At 45.1% G+C, this 14488-nt stretch overlaps 1 protein-coding gene across 10 annotated transcripts in view; it reads right to left on the reverse strand.

Annotated features, from left to right (window-relative positions):
• The window catches only part of KCNQ2 (potassium voltage-gated channel subfamily Q member 2), a 149982-nt gene that overhangs the window by 77323 nt on the left and 58171 nt on the right, over window positions 1-14488 (reverse strand). For all 10 annotated transcript variants that reach the window (XM_082225917.1, XM_082225913.1, XM_082225915.1 and 7 more), the window contains exons 3-5: window positions 12487-12613; window positions 4745-4920; window positions 4344-4469 (exon numbers count right to left, since the gene is read on the reverse strand). In XM_082225917.1, the coding sequence (XP_082082043.1) occupies window positions 4344-4469; window positions 4745-4920; window positions 12487-12613 (429 nt within the window). The remainder of the gene's footprint in view (window positions 1-4343; window positions 4470-4744; window positions 4921-12486; window positions 12614-14488) is intronic.

Below are 14488 nucleotides of genomic sequence, written 5' to 3' on the forward strand. Positions count from 1 at the left end.
CTGCTTAGCCTAAGATGCTTTCTTGGCTTCTAGGCAAGAGAGGACAAAGGGACTGTCTCCTGATGAGATAGTTTCCAGGTGTATGTTACTTTTCTAAGCTAAATCTGCCTTCTGGGATCCGATTGTGAACAGAATGTGAGTGAGTAAACTCTTTTTACACTTTTATAAAAGACTGTGTTGTGCCTTATCTTTTATGAGGGAATAAGGGGAAAATACAAGAACAGTTATTATAGAGGCTTTAGCGAGCCTGAGCAAACACATCCACTGTGAGTTTAAAAAGGGGATGTTACTCTGCTAAATTGTGAACTTGTTAACACAAGTTGGAAAGGCTATAATCAAACAATATATCCTCTCCTGCATCCCTGAATATTCCCTCTTGATACCTGGAGAGGAAGTGGGCATGGTTTATAGCTAGTGAAGATGAGGATGTGGGTTTGAAAAATCATAGAATCGTAGAGTTGGAAGGGACCCTGAGGATCATCAGGTCTGTTACAAGGTCTCAAATATAGAGTAAATATTCATAAATGCGCACATATCTAAATATATGGACCATGTGTCTGAAATAGTATGGGAGAGCAATCCTGGAGCCATTTTGACTCTCCCAATGACCTCAAATATTCCTCTGCAGTAAGGGAGGCAAATGGGGAAAGCCTTCCCATTGTCTCTTTGCTTGCAAATCGTGTCCTAAGGGCGTATTTGTGTATGAATTGGGTGAGCCTGTGACCTGGATTCAGGAATTAAAGTATTTATCATCACAGAAGAACGGCCAGGCCGCCCGGGCAAAGCAATCAGTGACCATTATCAGTTATCCTAGCAGACAGGATTTCTGCTGTTGACCGACTCCTTCTGTGATGTATGTATGATGTTTAGGGGGGTGGTCTTGGGCTACAGGGTGGGCAATTTCAAAAGTCTATATAAGGGCTTGTGCACCATTGTTCAGGGTTCTCCTCCCTCCTGCATGTGCTGATTGTTCAGGGTTCTCCTCCCTCCTGCATGTGCTGATTGGGGACCCTGTTGCAACAGTTTATTTCCTTTAATAAAGATCAGGCTTAATTAGCAGCTTTGCTTCTCAATATACTCTGGTTGGCCTCTGTTATTTCCTCCAACTGATACGGAACCCTCAAGGACTCTATGCGGGCTCCGGAATACCCCATAAGGGAAAGGGAGCAGTTTTTTTCTTATAACAAGTCCAACTCTCTGCAATGCAGGAATTTGCAGCTGTCCCATACAGAGATTGAACCTGCAATCTTGATGTTGTCAGCACTGTGCTCTAACCAAGTGAGCTACCCAGTGCAAAGGAAAGGAGATTCAAGAATGGCTGAAATTTAATCAGGAATCCTTTCACCCCACCAAACGTTATCCGACCGCCATGCACTCCAAGTCTATCCAGCGTGAATCTCTCCAACAACTCCTGCTGACCTGCTTCCCATTTTAAACAGCTCATTAGCCAGAAGGAACAAATTAATGGCTGCTTCACACCCCCTCATTAAAAGCTCAGATTTTCTCCCTTTTTTCCAGTATTGTAGTCCTAAAATAGGAGCTAGGGGAAGTGGGGAGAGAATTCAGGGATACGGCTAGGGAGGTTGGGCGTTTACTGCAAGGCCAAAATTGCCAAAGCGCCTACCGTTCTCGCAAGGCAATTAGCATTTTGCTAATCAATGCAGATCAGCAATTTTTCAAGCTGGCAAAGGACCCCCAGGCTTGGGGCAAATGGCTTTGTTTTTTCTAGACAGCCATAGTTTGGAAAAAAAATCAGCATGCAAGTTTTATTATTGACTCAGTAAATCACATATTTCTTTACTGACAATTGTGACAACTAATCTATCATCATCATCATCATCATTATTAACCCTAGTTTTTCTTTCATTTCTTTTTGCGTAAGCCTACCTGTTGTTATTAAAACTCAATTTTGTAAATTGGGCAGGGGGGAAGAGCAGCAAACAGATGGAGCTGAGTAGGGAATCATTGCTCACCTGGCTTCCCAATATGGAGATTGCTGCCAGTAACCAAAAAGGTGAAGGGGTGAAGAGGACACTACAGTGCGGGCACAGCAGCAGGAGCGTCAAAGTGGGTCTGCCACCGTGCCCATACCGAGCCAACCTCCCCACTTCCTCTTCATCTTGGTTACCAGGAGTGGCCTCTACAACAGGAAGCCAGTTCACCAACACTGGCTCAGCCCATGCAAAGCATCTAACATCAAATAAAATAACAACAACAACAACAACAACAACAACAACAATTTACTTATACCCCACCCATTTTGCCGGATCTCCCCAGCCACTCTGGGCAGCTTCCAACAGGATACTGAAAACATACTAAATAATAATAATAATAATAATAATAACAACAACAACAACAACAAACAAACAAACAAACAAAATTATTTATACCCCACCCATCTGGCTGAGTTCCCCCAGCCACTCTGGGCGGCTTCCAATCGAGTGTTAAAAACAATACAGCATTAAGTATTAAAAACTTCCCTAAACAGGGCTGCCTTCAGATGTCTTTTAAAGATAAGATAGCTGCTTATTTCCTTCACATCTGAAGGGAGGGCGTTCCACAGGGCGGGCACCACTACCGAGAAGGCCCTCTGTCTGGTTCCCTGTAACCTCACTTCTCACAATGAGGGAACCGCCAGAAGGCCCTCGGCGCTGAATCTCAGTGTCTGGGCTGAACGATGGGGGTTCCGCAGGGCGGGCGCCACCACCAAGAAGACCCTCTGCCTGGTTCCCTATAAATTTACTTCTGGCAGTGAGGGAACCTCCAGGCGGCCTTTGGTGCTGGACCTCAGAAATACTTCTCTTGCAGCAACACCACATTTTCCCAACACTCAAAATGCAGCATTTTGGGAATGGGAAATGTCAGCACCATGTGGTTGCGCTTCTTTTTTTCCTCCCACGTCACACTTCAGTTGTAGAAATGCGTAGACTATAGGTACATTGTTGGCACCTACCAGATGGTGCCCATCACATCCCTGGCGATGAGTAATGCAAATCTCCTCCTACAACATCCATGCCATTTTTAATACTATTTTTCACTTATTATAGGCCTGAGCCGTCTCCACACTGTGATGTTATAATACAAAATATAATACCCTTTCTAAAAGTCACAGGCAGCAGCATGACTACCCCACAACACACACACACACACACACACACACACAAAACATCCTTGCGAAAGACCTTTGGGATTTTCATTAAAGTCTACAGACTCCACTCCCCCCTTGCTGCTTTGCATTCCACTTGCAAATCTTGGAGAGCAAGCTGCTTTTCCCACCCCCTACGGCTCACTCCGTTGATGTAACAGACTAACTGATTCATTTTTCTTTCCAAACTTGGGAGCCGTTGGAATTTGATTCGTTCCTCCATCCGTGGCTTCCACGCACTTTGCAACGAAGGCCAAAACTCCTCACCTGAACGAGATCGAGAAAAACAGGGGAAACAAAAGGGCAACTGCATCTGCCAGAGAACCTCGCTAATTGCCACTTTGTTATTCTCTTAATCCGATAATCTGCGCACAGGAAGACAAAGGCAGAACAAAAGCACCATCTCGCCTTGCTTCTGTACAAAGCTCACAAGTATTCACGCTCTTCTAGCAGAGAGTCTTCGTTAATTTTACAAAGCACACTCACGACTTCCGGGTTTGCAGTGTTTAGGTTCCAAGTTGTTTGAGTACTAAGGCGTTTGAGAACCAAAGTACCGCTGTATCTGTTGGGATATTTCCGTTCCACCTTAAAAGGGAGCAGGATGTTTGTGTCACAGCCTGCGTATTTCCTGTTCACAGGATGTTTATGTTTGCTATTGCTTTCGTTTCTCTCTCTGTCTGAGACACTGTCGCAGGCAGTCATGTCTTTCTCTGTTCTGATCAACGCTGAATAAAAGCTTGTAAATAATGCTTTCCTGAGTGCGACTTCTGGCTGTGCATTATCTGCTGATAAGAGTGTGCATGAGCCCTGGAATGTGGCAAGGTATTTTCAGGAAACTCGTGTCGCTAATCGCTCATACTGCGTGGCTACGGGAGATCGATGGACGTCCGGCAGACGGCTTGGGGCCATGATGGACTTTATCTCCCTGGCAGTATCCCAACAACAGGTTACGGGCCCAGGACGCTTCCGCTGCGCTAGGGTGCTTTGGCAGAAAGCCTGATTCTTCCAAAACATCATCAACAAAACAGTATCGGCTATTGGCAAGCAGCCTGAAGGAGATGCACAGTTCACACCATTATCTCACACCAAGTTTGGCCCTCAAAAGAGTCTGAAAGTGCAAGCTGAAATCACAAGAGGAGGAGGAGCAGGAGCAGATCTCCACATCATGGCAAGAAATTGACCTCAAGGGGATACTCACCAAGCCCCACCAGAGTGCATCTGCATAGGTGTCAAAGTGATCGTTTTCTCCCTTCTCAGCCAAGTACACCAGGAAGGAGGCTAGAATGAGGCAAAGGAAGCCAATATACCAGGCAGTGATCAGCTCCTGCAACACAATGAAGAAGAAAGAATGGAACAGCACGTCTCAAATGCAATGGTTTTTCCGTAATGCACAGAGCAGCCTTTGCAAAACAGGTGCCTTCCAGATCTTTGGGACTGCAGCTCCCATGAGTCCTATTTGCAGCAGCAGAAATGTTTGCTCATTTTTTTAATGCTCTCGTGACGATCGTCAGCCACGGTTGATGGGAAAGCGGCACGCAACTTATTAAATCAAATCAGGCTATATAGCAAGTGCTGCCTGCCCAGGTCTCTGATTCTCACCTTGCTGTGGGCATACACCACCGACCCGAGAAGCTTCCAAGTGCCTCCTCGGCGGTCCATTCGGATCATGCGCAGGATCTGCAGAAACCTCAAACTTCTGAGTGCAGAGGTGGCAAAGACATTCCCCTGGGACCCAGCAGCCAGCACAGCGATGGAAGCAATTAACACCATGATGTCTGTGTATGGATAAGCAAGGATGGAATAATAATAATAATTTAATAATAATAATTTATTATTTATACCCCACCCATCTGGCTGAGTTTCCCCAGCCACTCTGGGCGGCTTCCAATAGAGTGTTAAAAACAATACAGCATTGAATATTAAAAACTTCCCTAAACAGGGCTGCCTTCAGATGTTTTTTTAAAGATAAGATAGCTGCTTATTTCCTTCACATCTGAAGGGAGGGCGTTCCACACGGCAGGCACCACTACCGAGAAGGCCCTCTGCCTGGTTCCCTGTAACCTCACTTCTCGCAATGAGGGAACTGCCAGAAGGCCCTTGGCGCTGGACCTCAGTGTCCGGGCTGAACAATGGGAGTGGAGACACTCCTTCAGATATCCTGGACCGAGGCCGTTTAGGGCTTTAAAGGTCAGCACCAACACTCTGAATTGTGCTCGGAAACATACAGGGAGCCAGTGCAGATCTCTCAGGACCGGTGTTATGTGGTCCCAGCGGCCACTCCCAGTCACCAGTCTAGCTGCCGCATTCTGGATTAATTGCAGTTTCCGGGTCACCTTCAAAGGTTGCCCCACGTAGAGCGCATTGCAGTAGTCAAAGCGGGAGATAACTAGAGCATGCACCACTCTGGCAAGACAGTCTGCGGGCAGGGAGGGTCTCAGCCTGCATACCAGGTGGAAAGAGAAGAAAGGTTGTTTTTATTATTTGTATTTATATTTGTACAGTGGAACCTTGGTTCTTGAACTTAATCCATTCCGAAAGTCTGTTTGACTCCCAAAATGTTTAAAAACCAAGGCACAGCTTCCAATTGGCACAGGTGCCCCAGAAACAATAGCCGACAGCCGTTTCAGACGTTCGGCTTCTGAAAAACATTCGAAAACTGGAACACTTACTTCCAGGTTTTCGGTATTTGGGAGCCGATTTGTTCATCAATTAAGCCGTTCTAGAACCAAGGTTCCGCTGTATTTGTGTACCTTCTCTTTGCAGAGTATAACATTTTCATTTAATCCAACTTTTTCTGCGCTTCCATGTCATTTTAAGCTTCCAGGTGCATGTTATGGGCCAAACAACGTTACATTAAATGCTTCTTCCACATTTGGGGGTGTTTGGCTTCGTCTAGATGTATCACTAGACTACGGTTTAGTGTGTACATGTTTAGCCTCCTCCTGATGGGGAAATCTGTCATACAGTCAATTCATACAGTCGGGCTGGTGGGCATGGTTTGGTGGGAAACAGCCTCACTGGCCAAACTGGGACCCACGCTGGGCGAAATCTGGCCTGCAGAGCATCGGTTATAGAATCATAGAATAGAATCATAGAATCATAGAGTTGGAAGAGACCACAAGGGCCATCGAGTCCAACCCCCTGCCAAGCAGGAAACACCATCAGAGCACTCCTGACATATGGTTGTCAAGCCTCTGCTTAAAGACCTCCAAAGTAGGAGACTCCACCACACTCCTTGGCAGCAAATTCCACTGTCGAACAGCTCTTACTGTCAGGAAGTTCTTCCTAATGTTTAGGTGGAATCTTCTTTCTTGTAGTTTGGATCCATTGCTCCGTGTCCGCTTCTCTGGAGCAGCAGAAAACCACCTTTCTCCCTCCTCTATGTGACATCCTTTTATATATTTGAACATGGCTATCATATCACCCCTTAACCTCCTCTTCTCCAGGCTAAACATGCCCAGCTCCCTTAGCCGTTCCTCATAAGGCATCGTTTCCAGGCCTTTGACCATTTTGGTTGCCCTCCTCTGGACACGTTCCAGTTTGTCAGTGTCCTTCTTGAACTGTGGTGCCCAGAACTGGACACAGTACTCCAGGTGAGGTCTGACCAGAGCAGAATACAGTGGCACTATTACTTCCATCCCTGGTTCTCCTTCCCTGCTCTATCCAGACAAGGAAGAAGCATTATCGGAATTCAAGGACCCATTTCAGGCAAGAAAAATCCATTTGGGGGGCAAAGCACTGTCAGTGAGAGGCGCAGCAATTCATCTCTGTGCATTGTTTTCCACGAGAACAAGTACTGAGGCTCTGCAATTATTACAACCTTCTGCAATTTTTTAAGCCTTCAAGTTGGCTAAGCCATGGGTAGGCAAACTACGGCCCAGGGGCCAGATCTAGTCCAATCGCCTTCTAAATCCAGCCCATGGACGGTCCGGGGAAACAGCGTGTTTTTACATGAGTAGAATGTGTCCTTGTATTTAAAATGCATCTCTGGGTCATTTGTGGGGCACAGGAATTCATTCATATTTTTTTCCAAAAATATAGTCCAGCCCCCCACAAGGTCTGAAGGGCAGTGGACCGGCCCCCTGCTGAAAAAGTTTGCTGACCCCTGGGCTAGGCATTAGGCAAGCTGCTGTGGGCACCGACAGAAAGGATCCACAAGGCTTTCACAATCTATTACTCTTCAGATGTGAACTTTACAAACTGTGTGTCACGACACGGCAGTGTGTCAGCTGCATTCTGTAGGTGTGTCACGCGAAAGCTCTTATAAGGGGTTGTTTAACCTATGGTTTGCTAGTAAAACTGAATTGAATCATAGAAGCATAGAAGCATAGAATCATAGAATCATAGAATCATAGAATCATAGAATCATAGAGTTGGAAGAGACCACAAGGGCCATCGAGTCCAACCCCCTGCCAAGCAGGAAACACCATTAGAGCACTCCTGACATATGGTTGTCAAGCCTCTGCTTAAAGACCTCCAAAGTAGGAGACTCCACCACACTCCTTGGCAGCAAATTCCACTGTCGAACTGCTCTTACTGTCAGGAAGTTCTTCCTAATGTTTAGGTGGAATCTTCTTTCTTGTAGTTTGGATCCATTGCTCTGTGTCCGCTTCTCTGGAGCAGCAGAAAACAACCTTTCTCCCTCCTCTATGTGACATCCTTTTATATATTTGAACATGGCTATCATATCACCCCTTAACCTCCTCTTCTCCAGGCTAAACATGCCCAGCTCCCTTAGCCGTTCCTCATAAGGCATCGTTTCCAGGCCTTTGACCATTTTGGTTGCCCTCCTCTGGACACGTTCCAGTTTGTCAGTGTCCTTCTTGAACTGTGGTGCCCAGAACTGGACACAGTACTCCAGGTGAGGTCTGACCAGAGCAGAATACAGTGGCACTATTACTTCCCTTGATCTAGATGCTATACTCCTATTGATGCAGCCCAGAATTGCATTGGCTTTTTTAGCTGCCGCGTCACACTGTTGGCTCATGTCAAGTTTGTGGTCAACCAAGATTCCTAGATCCTTTTCACATGTACTGCTCTCAAGCCAGTGTCACAAAATGATGCACGTCTAAAAAGTGTGTCGCCAACATGAAAAGTTTGGAAAGCTCTGCTTTAGAGACTCTTCTCCCAGCAGGCAGATCGAACAATTATTTGTGTTAAGTTAAAAGAAAAAAGCGAAAGGAAGCGAAAGGAAAGTCCAATGCTGTAAAGAAAAATATTGCATAGGAACCTGGAATGTAAGAACCATGAACCTGGGTAAGTTGGATGTGGTCAAAAATGAGATGGCAAGAATAAATATTGACATCCTGGGCATCAGTGAGCTAAAATGGACGGGAATGGGCGAATTCAGTTCGGATGACTACCATATCTACTACTGTGGGCAAGAAACCCGTAAGAGAAATGGAGTGGCCCTCATAGTCAACAAAAGAGTGGCGAAAGCTGTACTGGGATGCAGTCTCAAAAATGATAGAATGATCTCGATACGAATCCAAGGCAGACCTTTTAACATCACAGTAATCCAAGTTTATGCACCAACTACTGGTGCTGAAGAAACTGAAATTGACCAGTTCTATGAAGACTTACAAAACCTTATCGAAGTGACACCAAAGAAGGATGTTCTGCTCATTATAGGGGATTGGAATGCTAAAGTAGGGAATCAAGAGATAAAAGGAACAACTGGCAAGTTTGGCCTTGGAGATCAAAACGAAGCAGGGCAAAGGCTAATAGAGTTCTGTCAAGAGAACAAGCTGGTCATCACAAACACGCTTTTCCAACAACACAAGAGACGACTCTACACATGGACATCCCCAGATGGGCAACATCGAAATCAGATTGATTATATTCTCTGCAGCCAAAGATGGAGAAGCTCTATACAGTCAGCAAAAACAAGACCTGGAGCTGACTGTGGCTCAGATCATCAGCTCCTTATAGCAAAATTCAAGCTTAAACTGAAGAAAGTAGGAAAAACCACTGGACAGGTAAGATACAATCTAAACCAAATCCCTTATGAATACACAGTGGAAGTGAGGAACAGGTTTAAGGATTTAGATTTGCTGGACAGAGTGCCTGAAGAACTATGGATGGAGGCTCGCAACATTATACAGGAGGCAGCAACTAAAACCATCCCAATGAAAAAGAAATGCAAGAAAGCAAAGTGGCTGTCCAACGAGGCCTTACAAATAGCGGAGGAGAGAAGGCAAGCAAAATGCGAGGGAGATAGTGAAAGATACAGGAAATTGAATGCAGATTTCCAAAGAACAGCAAGGAGAGACAAGAAGGCCTTCTTAAACGAGCAATGCAAAGAAATAGAGGAAAGCAACAGAATGGGAAGAACAAGAGATCTGTTCAAGAAAATCGGAAATATGAAAGGAACATTTCGTACAAAGATTACCATAATAAAGGACAAAAGTGGTAAAGATCTAACTGAAGCAGAAGACATCAAGAAGAGGTGGCAAGAATACACAGAGGAATTATACCAGAAAGATATGGATGTCTCGTACACCCCAGGTAGTGTGGTTGCTGACCTTGAGCCAGACATCCTGGAGAGTGAAGTCAAATGGGCCTTAGAAAGCACTGCAAATAACAAGGCCAGTGGAAGTGATGGTATTCCAGCTGAACTGTTTAAAATTTTAAAAGATGATGCTGTTAAGGTGCTACACTCAATATGCCAGCAAGTTTGGAAAACTCAGCAGTGGCCAGAGGATTGGAGAAGATCAGTCTACATTCCAATCCCAAAGAAAGGCAGTGCCAAAGAATGCTCCAACTACCGCACAATTTCACTCATTTCACATGCTAGCAAGGTTATGCTTAAAATTCTACAAGGAAGGCTCAAGCAGTATGTGGACTGAGAACTCCCAGAAGTGCAAGCTGGATTTAGAAGAAGCAGAGGAACCAGAGACCAAATTGCAAACATGCGCTGGATTATGGAGAAAGCCAGAGAGTTCCAGAAAGACATCTACTTCTGCTTCATTGACTATGCAAAAGCCTTTGACTGTGTTGACCACAGCAAACTATGGCAAGTTCTTAAAGAAATGGGAGTGCCTGATCACCTCATCTGTCTCCTGCGAAATCTCTATGTGGGACAAGAAGCTACAGTTAGAACTGGATATGGAACAACTGATTGGTTCCAAATTGGGAAAGGAGTACGGCAAGGCTGTATATTGTCTCCCTGCTTATTTAACTTATATGCAGAATTCATCATGCGAAAGGCTGGGCTGGATGAATCCCAAGCCGGAATTAAGATTGCCGGAAGAAATATCAACAACCTCAGATATGCAGATGACACAACCTTGATGGCAGAAAGTGAAGAGGAATTAAAGAACCTTTTAATGAGGGTGAAAGAGGAGAGCGCAAAATATGGTCTGAAGCTCAACATCAAAAAAACGAAGATCATGGCCACTGGGCCCATCAACTCCTGGCAAATAGATGGGGAAGAAATGGAGGCAGTGAGAGATTTTACTTTCTTGGGCTCCATGATCAGTGCAGATGGTGACAGCAGTCACAAAATTAAAAGACGCCTGCTCCTTGGGAGAAAGGCGATGGCAAACCTAGACAACATCTTAAAAAGCAGAGACATCACCTTGCCAACAAAGGTCCGTATAGTAAAAGCCATGGTTTTCCCAGTAGTGATGTATGGAAGTGAGAGCTGGACCATAAAGAAGGCTGATCGCCGAAGAATTGATGCTTTTGAATTATGGTGCTGGAGGAGACTCTTGAGAGTCCCATGGACTGCAAGAAGATCAAACCTCTCCATTCTGAAGGAAATCAGCCCTGAGTGCTCACTGGAAGGACAGATCGTGAAGCTGAGGCTCCAATACTTTGGCCACCTCATGAGAAGAGAGGACTCCCTGGAAAAGACCCTGATGTTGGGAAAGATGGAGGGCACAAGGAGAAGGGGACGACAGAGAATGAGATGGTTGGATGGTGTTCTTGAAGCTACTAGCATGAGTTTGATCAAACTGCGGGAGGCAGTGGAGGACAGAAGTGCCTGGCGTGCTCTGGTCCATGGGGTCACGAAGAGTCGGACACGACTAAACGACTAAACAACAACAACAAAAAAGAAAAAAATTCCTTCCAGTAGCACCTTAAAGACCAACTAAGTTAGTTCTTGGTATAAGCTTTCGTGTGCATGCACACTTCTTCAGATACACTGAAACAGAAGTTGCCAGATCCTTCTATATAGTGAGAAGGTGGGGAGGGGTATTACTCAGCAGGGTGTTGGGAATGGGAGATTGGCAGATAGCTGAGATGAGCCTGTTGACGACTCTTAACGACTGTAATAGGTCTTACAGGAAAAGGCAAGGGGTGAGAAGGTGAGAAATGGCTTAGTCATGTATAATGAGATAGGAATCCAATGTCTCTGTTCAGACCAGGTCTCTCCATGGTTTTAAGTTTGGTAATGAGTTGCAATTCAGCAGCTTCTCTTTCCAGTCTATTTCTGAAATTCCTTTGTAGTAAAACAGCTACTTTGAGATCTTGTATAGAATGTCCTGGGAGATTGAAGTGTTCTCCTACTGGTTTCTCTGTTTTGTGATTCTTGATGTCAGATTTATGTCCGTTTATTCTTTGGCGTAAGGTTTGGCCTGTTTGTCCAATATAGAGAGCTGAAGGACACTGTTGGCATTTGATGGCATACACAATGTTAGACGATGAGCAATTAAATAGTCCCGAGATGGTATGTGTGATGTTGTTGGGGCCAGTAATGGTGTTGTCCGGGTGTATGTGGCAGCAAAGTTGGCATCTGGGTTTATTGCAGGCTCTGGTGCCAATGTCCGTGTTAAGTCTGGTTGTAGTATTATTGTGGGTTAGGAGTTGTTTAAGATTGGGTGGCTGTCTGTAGGCAATGAAAGGTCTTCCTCCCAGAGCTTGAGAAAGAGAACTGTCATTGTCCAGGAGAGGTTGTAGATCTCTGATGATGCGTTGTACTGTTTTAACTTGGGAGCTGTATGTGATGACTAGAGGTGTTCTGTTATTTTCTTTTTGGGGTCTGTCTTGCAGCAAGTTCTCTCTGGGTATCAGTCTGGCTCTGTTGTGTTAAGTTGTGGGTGAACATATCAGACGACACAGCGATTCTTCAAAACAGCTCTTGTTTATTCACAGGCCAGAACAGAACTGAACTGATGGGTTCAGCCAACCTGCTTATATACAGCTCCACTACAAAGCTACAGTAGCAACTTTCTGTAACTAGCCAATCACTGAATGTCACTTTCAATCCCCTATTTGCATATGTGGACCTGAGTGAAAACTATCTACAATATCCCCCTGCTGGCCCAGGGTGAGAACTTCAGTACATAACAATTTGCAACCAGAAGCTGCCAACTCAGCCAAAAAGCCCTTCTTACCGATGACACAGAAGGGTTTTCGGGCAAACTTCAACCTTCCTCTCCAGCCACGGTATCGGCAGCAGCAGCCGGCAGCCCAGATCCTTACAAAATACTCCACACCGAAGACCACAATGGTGACTATTTCCTGCAGCAAAAAAAGGACGATAAATCCAGCACGGCAACACAAGAAAGGAAATCCTTTAGGATCAGGGTGTTCCCAGAAAGGGACTTCATTTGCAAATGCATCGCAAAGATATTGCAAATGGGTTGCAAGCAACAGGTTTTTGTTGTTGTTATTTATGGTTGCTACTGTTGTTTATTGCTGGTGGGGGTTTTTTTTTGCTTACTGTATTTCCCCCAGAAAATCTGTCTCAAATGGGATGGGAATACGATGCCAACATCATTGCATGGCACTGGAGGGAAAACATGCATGCATTAGAAGCAACAAGCCCACAATAAGCTTTCATCTGGAAGAACCCTCAGTTTCGCTTGTGCACTTTTCTTCCCCTAGAGGTCAATTCCAGAAAGAAATAGATATTTTTTGGACTAATCCACAGCCAGGGTGTTTTCTACCTCCATGTCTTAAAAACCCCATTTGGAGAATATATGTTAGCGTTATTTATTTATCCATAATCAAATGCAATTCAGGACACGGGTGGCGCTGTGGGTTAAACCACAGAGCCTAGGACTTGCCGATCAGAAGGTCGGCAGTTCGAATCCCCGCAACGGAGTGAGCTCCCGTTGCTTGGTCCCTGCTCCTGCCAACCTAGCAGTTCGAAAGCACATCAAAGTGCAAGTAGATAAATAGGTACCGCTCTGGCGGGAAGGTAAATGGCGTTTCCTTGCGCTGCTCTGGTTCGCCAGAAGTGGCTTAGTCATGCTGGCCACATGACCCGGAAGCTGTACGCCGGCTCCCTCGGCCAATAAAGTGAGATGAGCGCCGCAACCCGAGAGTCTGTCATGACTGGACCTAATGGTCAGGGGTCCCTTTACCTTTACAAATGCAATTCCTTCACTTAAAAAAAGAAATAAATCTACAGGTAGCAATTTTTTTTAGTGGATTACCTTTACGAGGTGTCATTAGGGGACACGGTCAGGGAGCCAGTATCCTTTCCTAGATCCCCAAGAACCCAGGAGCTCACCCCATGATAATTTGCTATCTCTTTGTTGGTGAATGGGTGTAATTCTCCAGTATCTGATAGGAGGTCCCATTACCAAAGCTGGCTATTGCTTTCATGGAAATCTTGTCATTCCCTTTCTCCCGTGGCCACAGAGGTGAGATTGTCAGAAATACTGAGCTTTCCTCCCCATATTTCCTCTCTGCCGCGCATTGCAGTTCTTCTGATGAAGATCTTAATGTTATTAGCAGGAAGCATCAGGAGCCGCAAAGCATTCTGGGAAGCCTGCAAAGTGTCTGCGTCAGCAAGAATCCTCCTAGCTATCACTCAACCTGCCACCAGCAGCCTAGGAAGCAGTGCAGAGGAAAGTCAAGCTGTTAAAAAGATGCAAAACTAGTCAGCTTTGTGTCAGATCATATGAGCACACGTCGTGGAGGAAGAGAGCACTGCTTTGATTCTATGAATTCTGCAGTTGTCCCTACCCAATCACCACACAGCGATGAAAGTGGGAAATTTAGAAACTATGAGAAGCCAACATATGCAAATTCAGACATTTGTGACTGCAGCTGCAATGTCCATTTCTGGGATTTCTAGATACCCAAAGCAGTAATTGAGGCTAAACTCACTTCTTAAAGGATATAGCAAATATAAAATTCAGCTTCAAATAGTTGATTTGCTTTCCCCAACAGTTCCGTATGATCTTTAAGCTTAAAAGACCAAGAGTCTTTCAGTTTAAAGACCAAGCGCAGTGCTTTCCACAATGAGTAGTGCTAAGAGGCAAGGAACACTGCAGTTGTCAATCACTATCGGGCTTTGAAATGCTGGTAACACTGGATCAAGTTCATCCATCTTATGGAATTAACTGAACTCAATAGTTTTCAGTGGATTTTTAATAAACGTGC

Source organism: Podarcis vaucheri, assembly GCF_965113315.1.
Source record: "Podarcis vaucheri genome assembly, chromosome: 6".
Taxonomy (NCBI): domain Eukaryota; kingdom Metazoa; phylum Chordata; class Lepidosauria; order Squamata; family Lacertidae; genus Podarcis; species Podarcis vaucheri.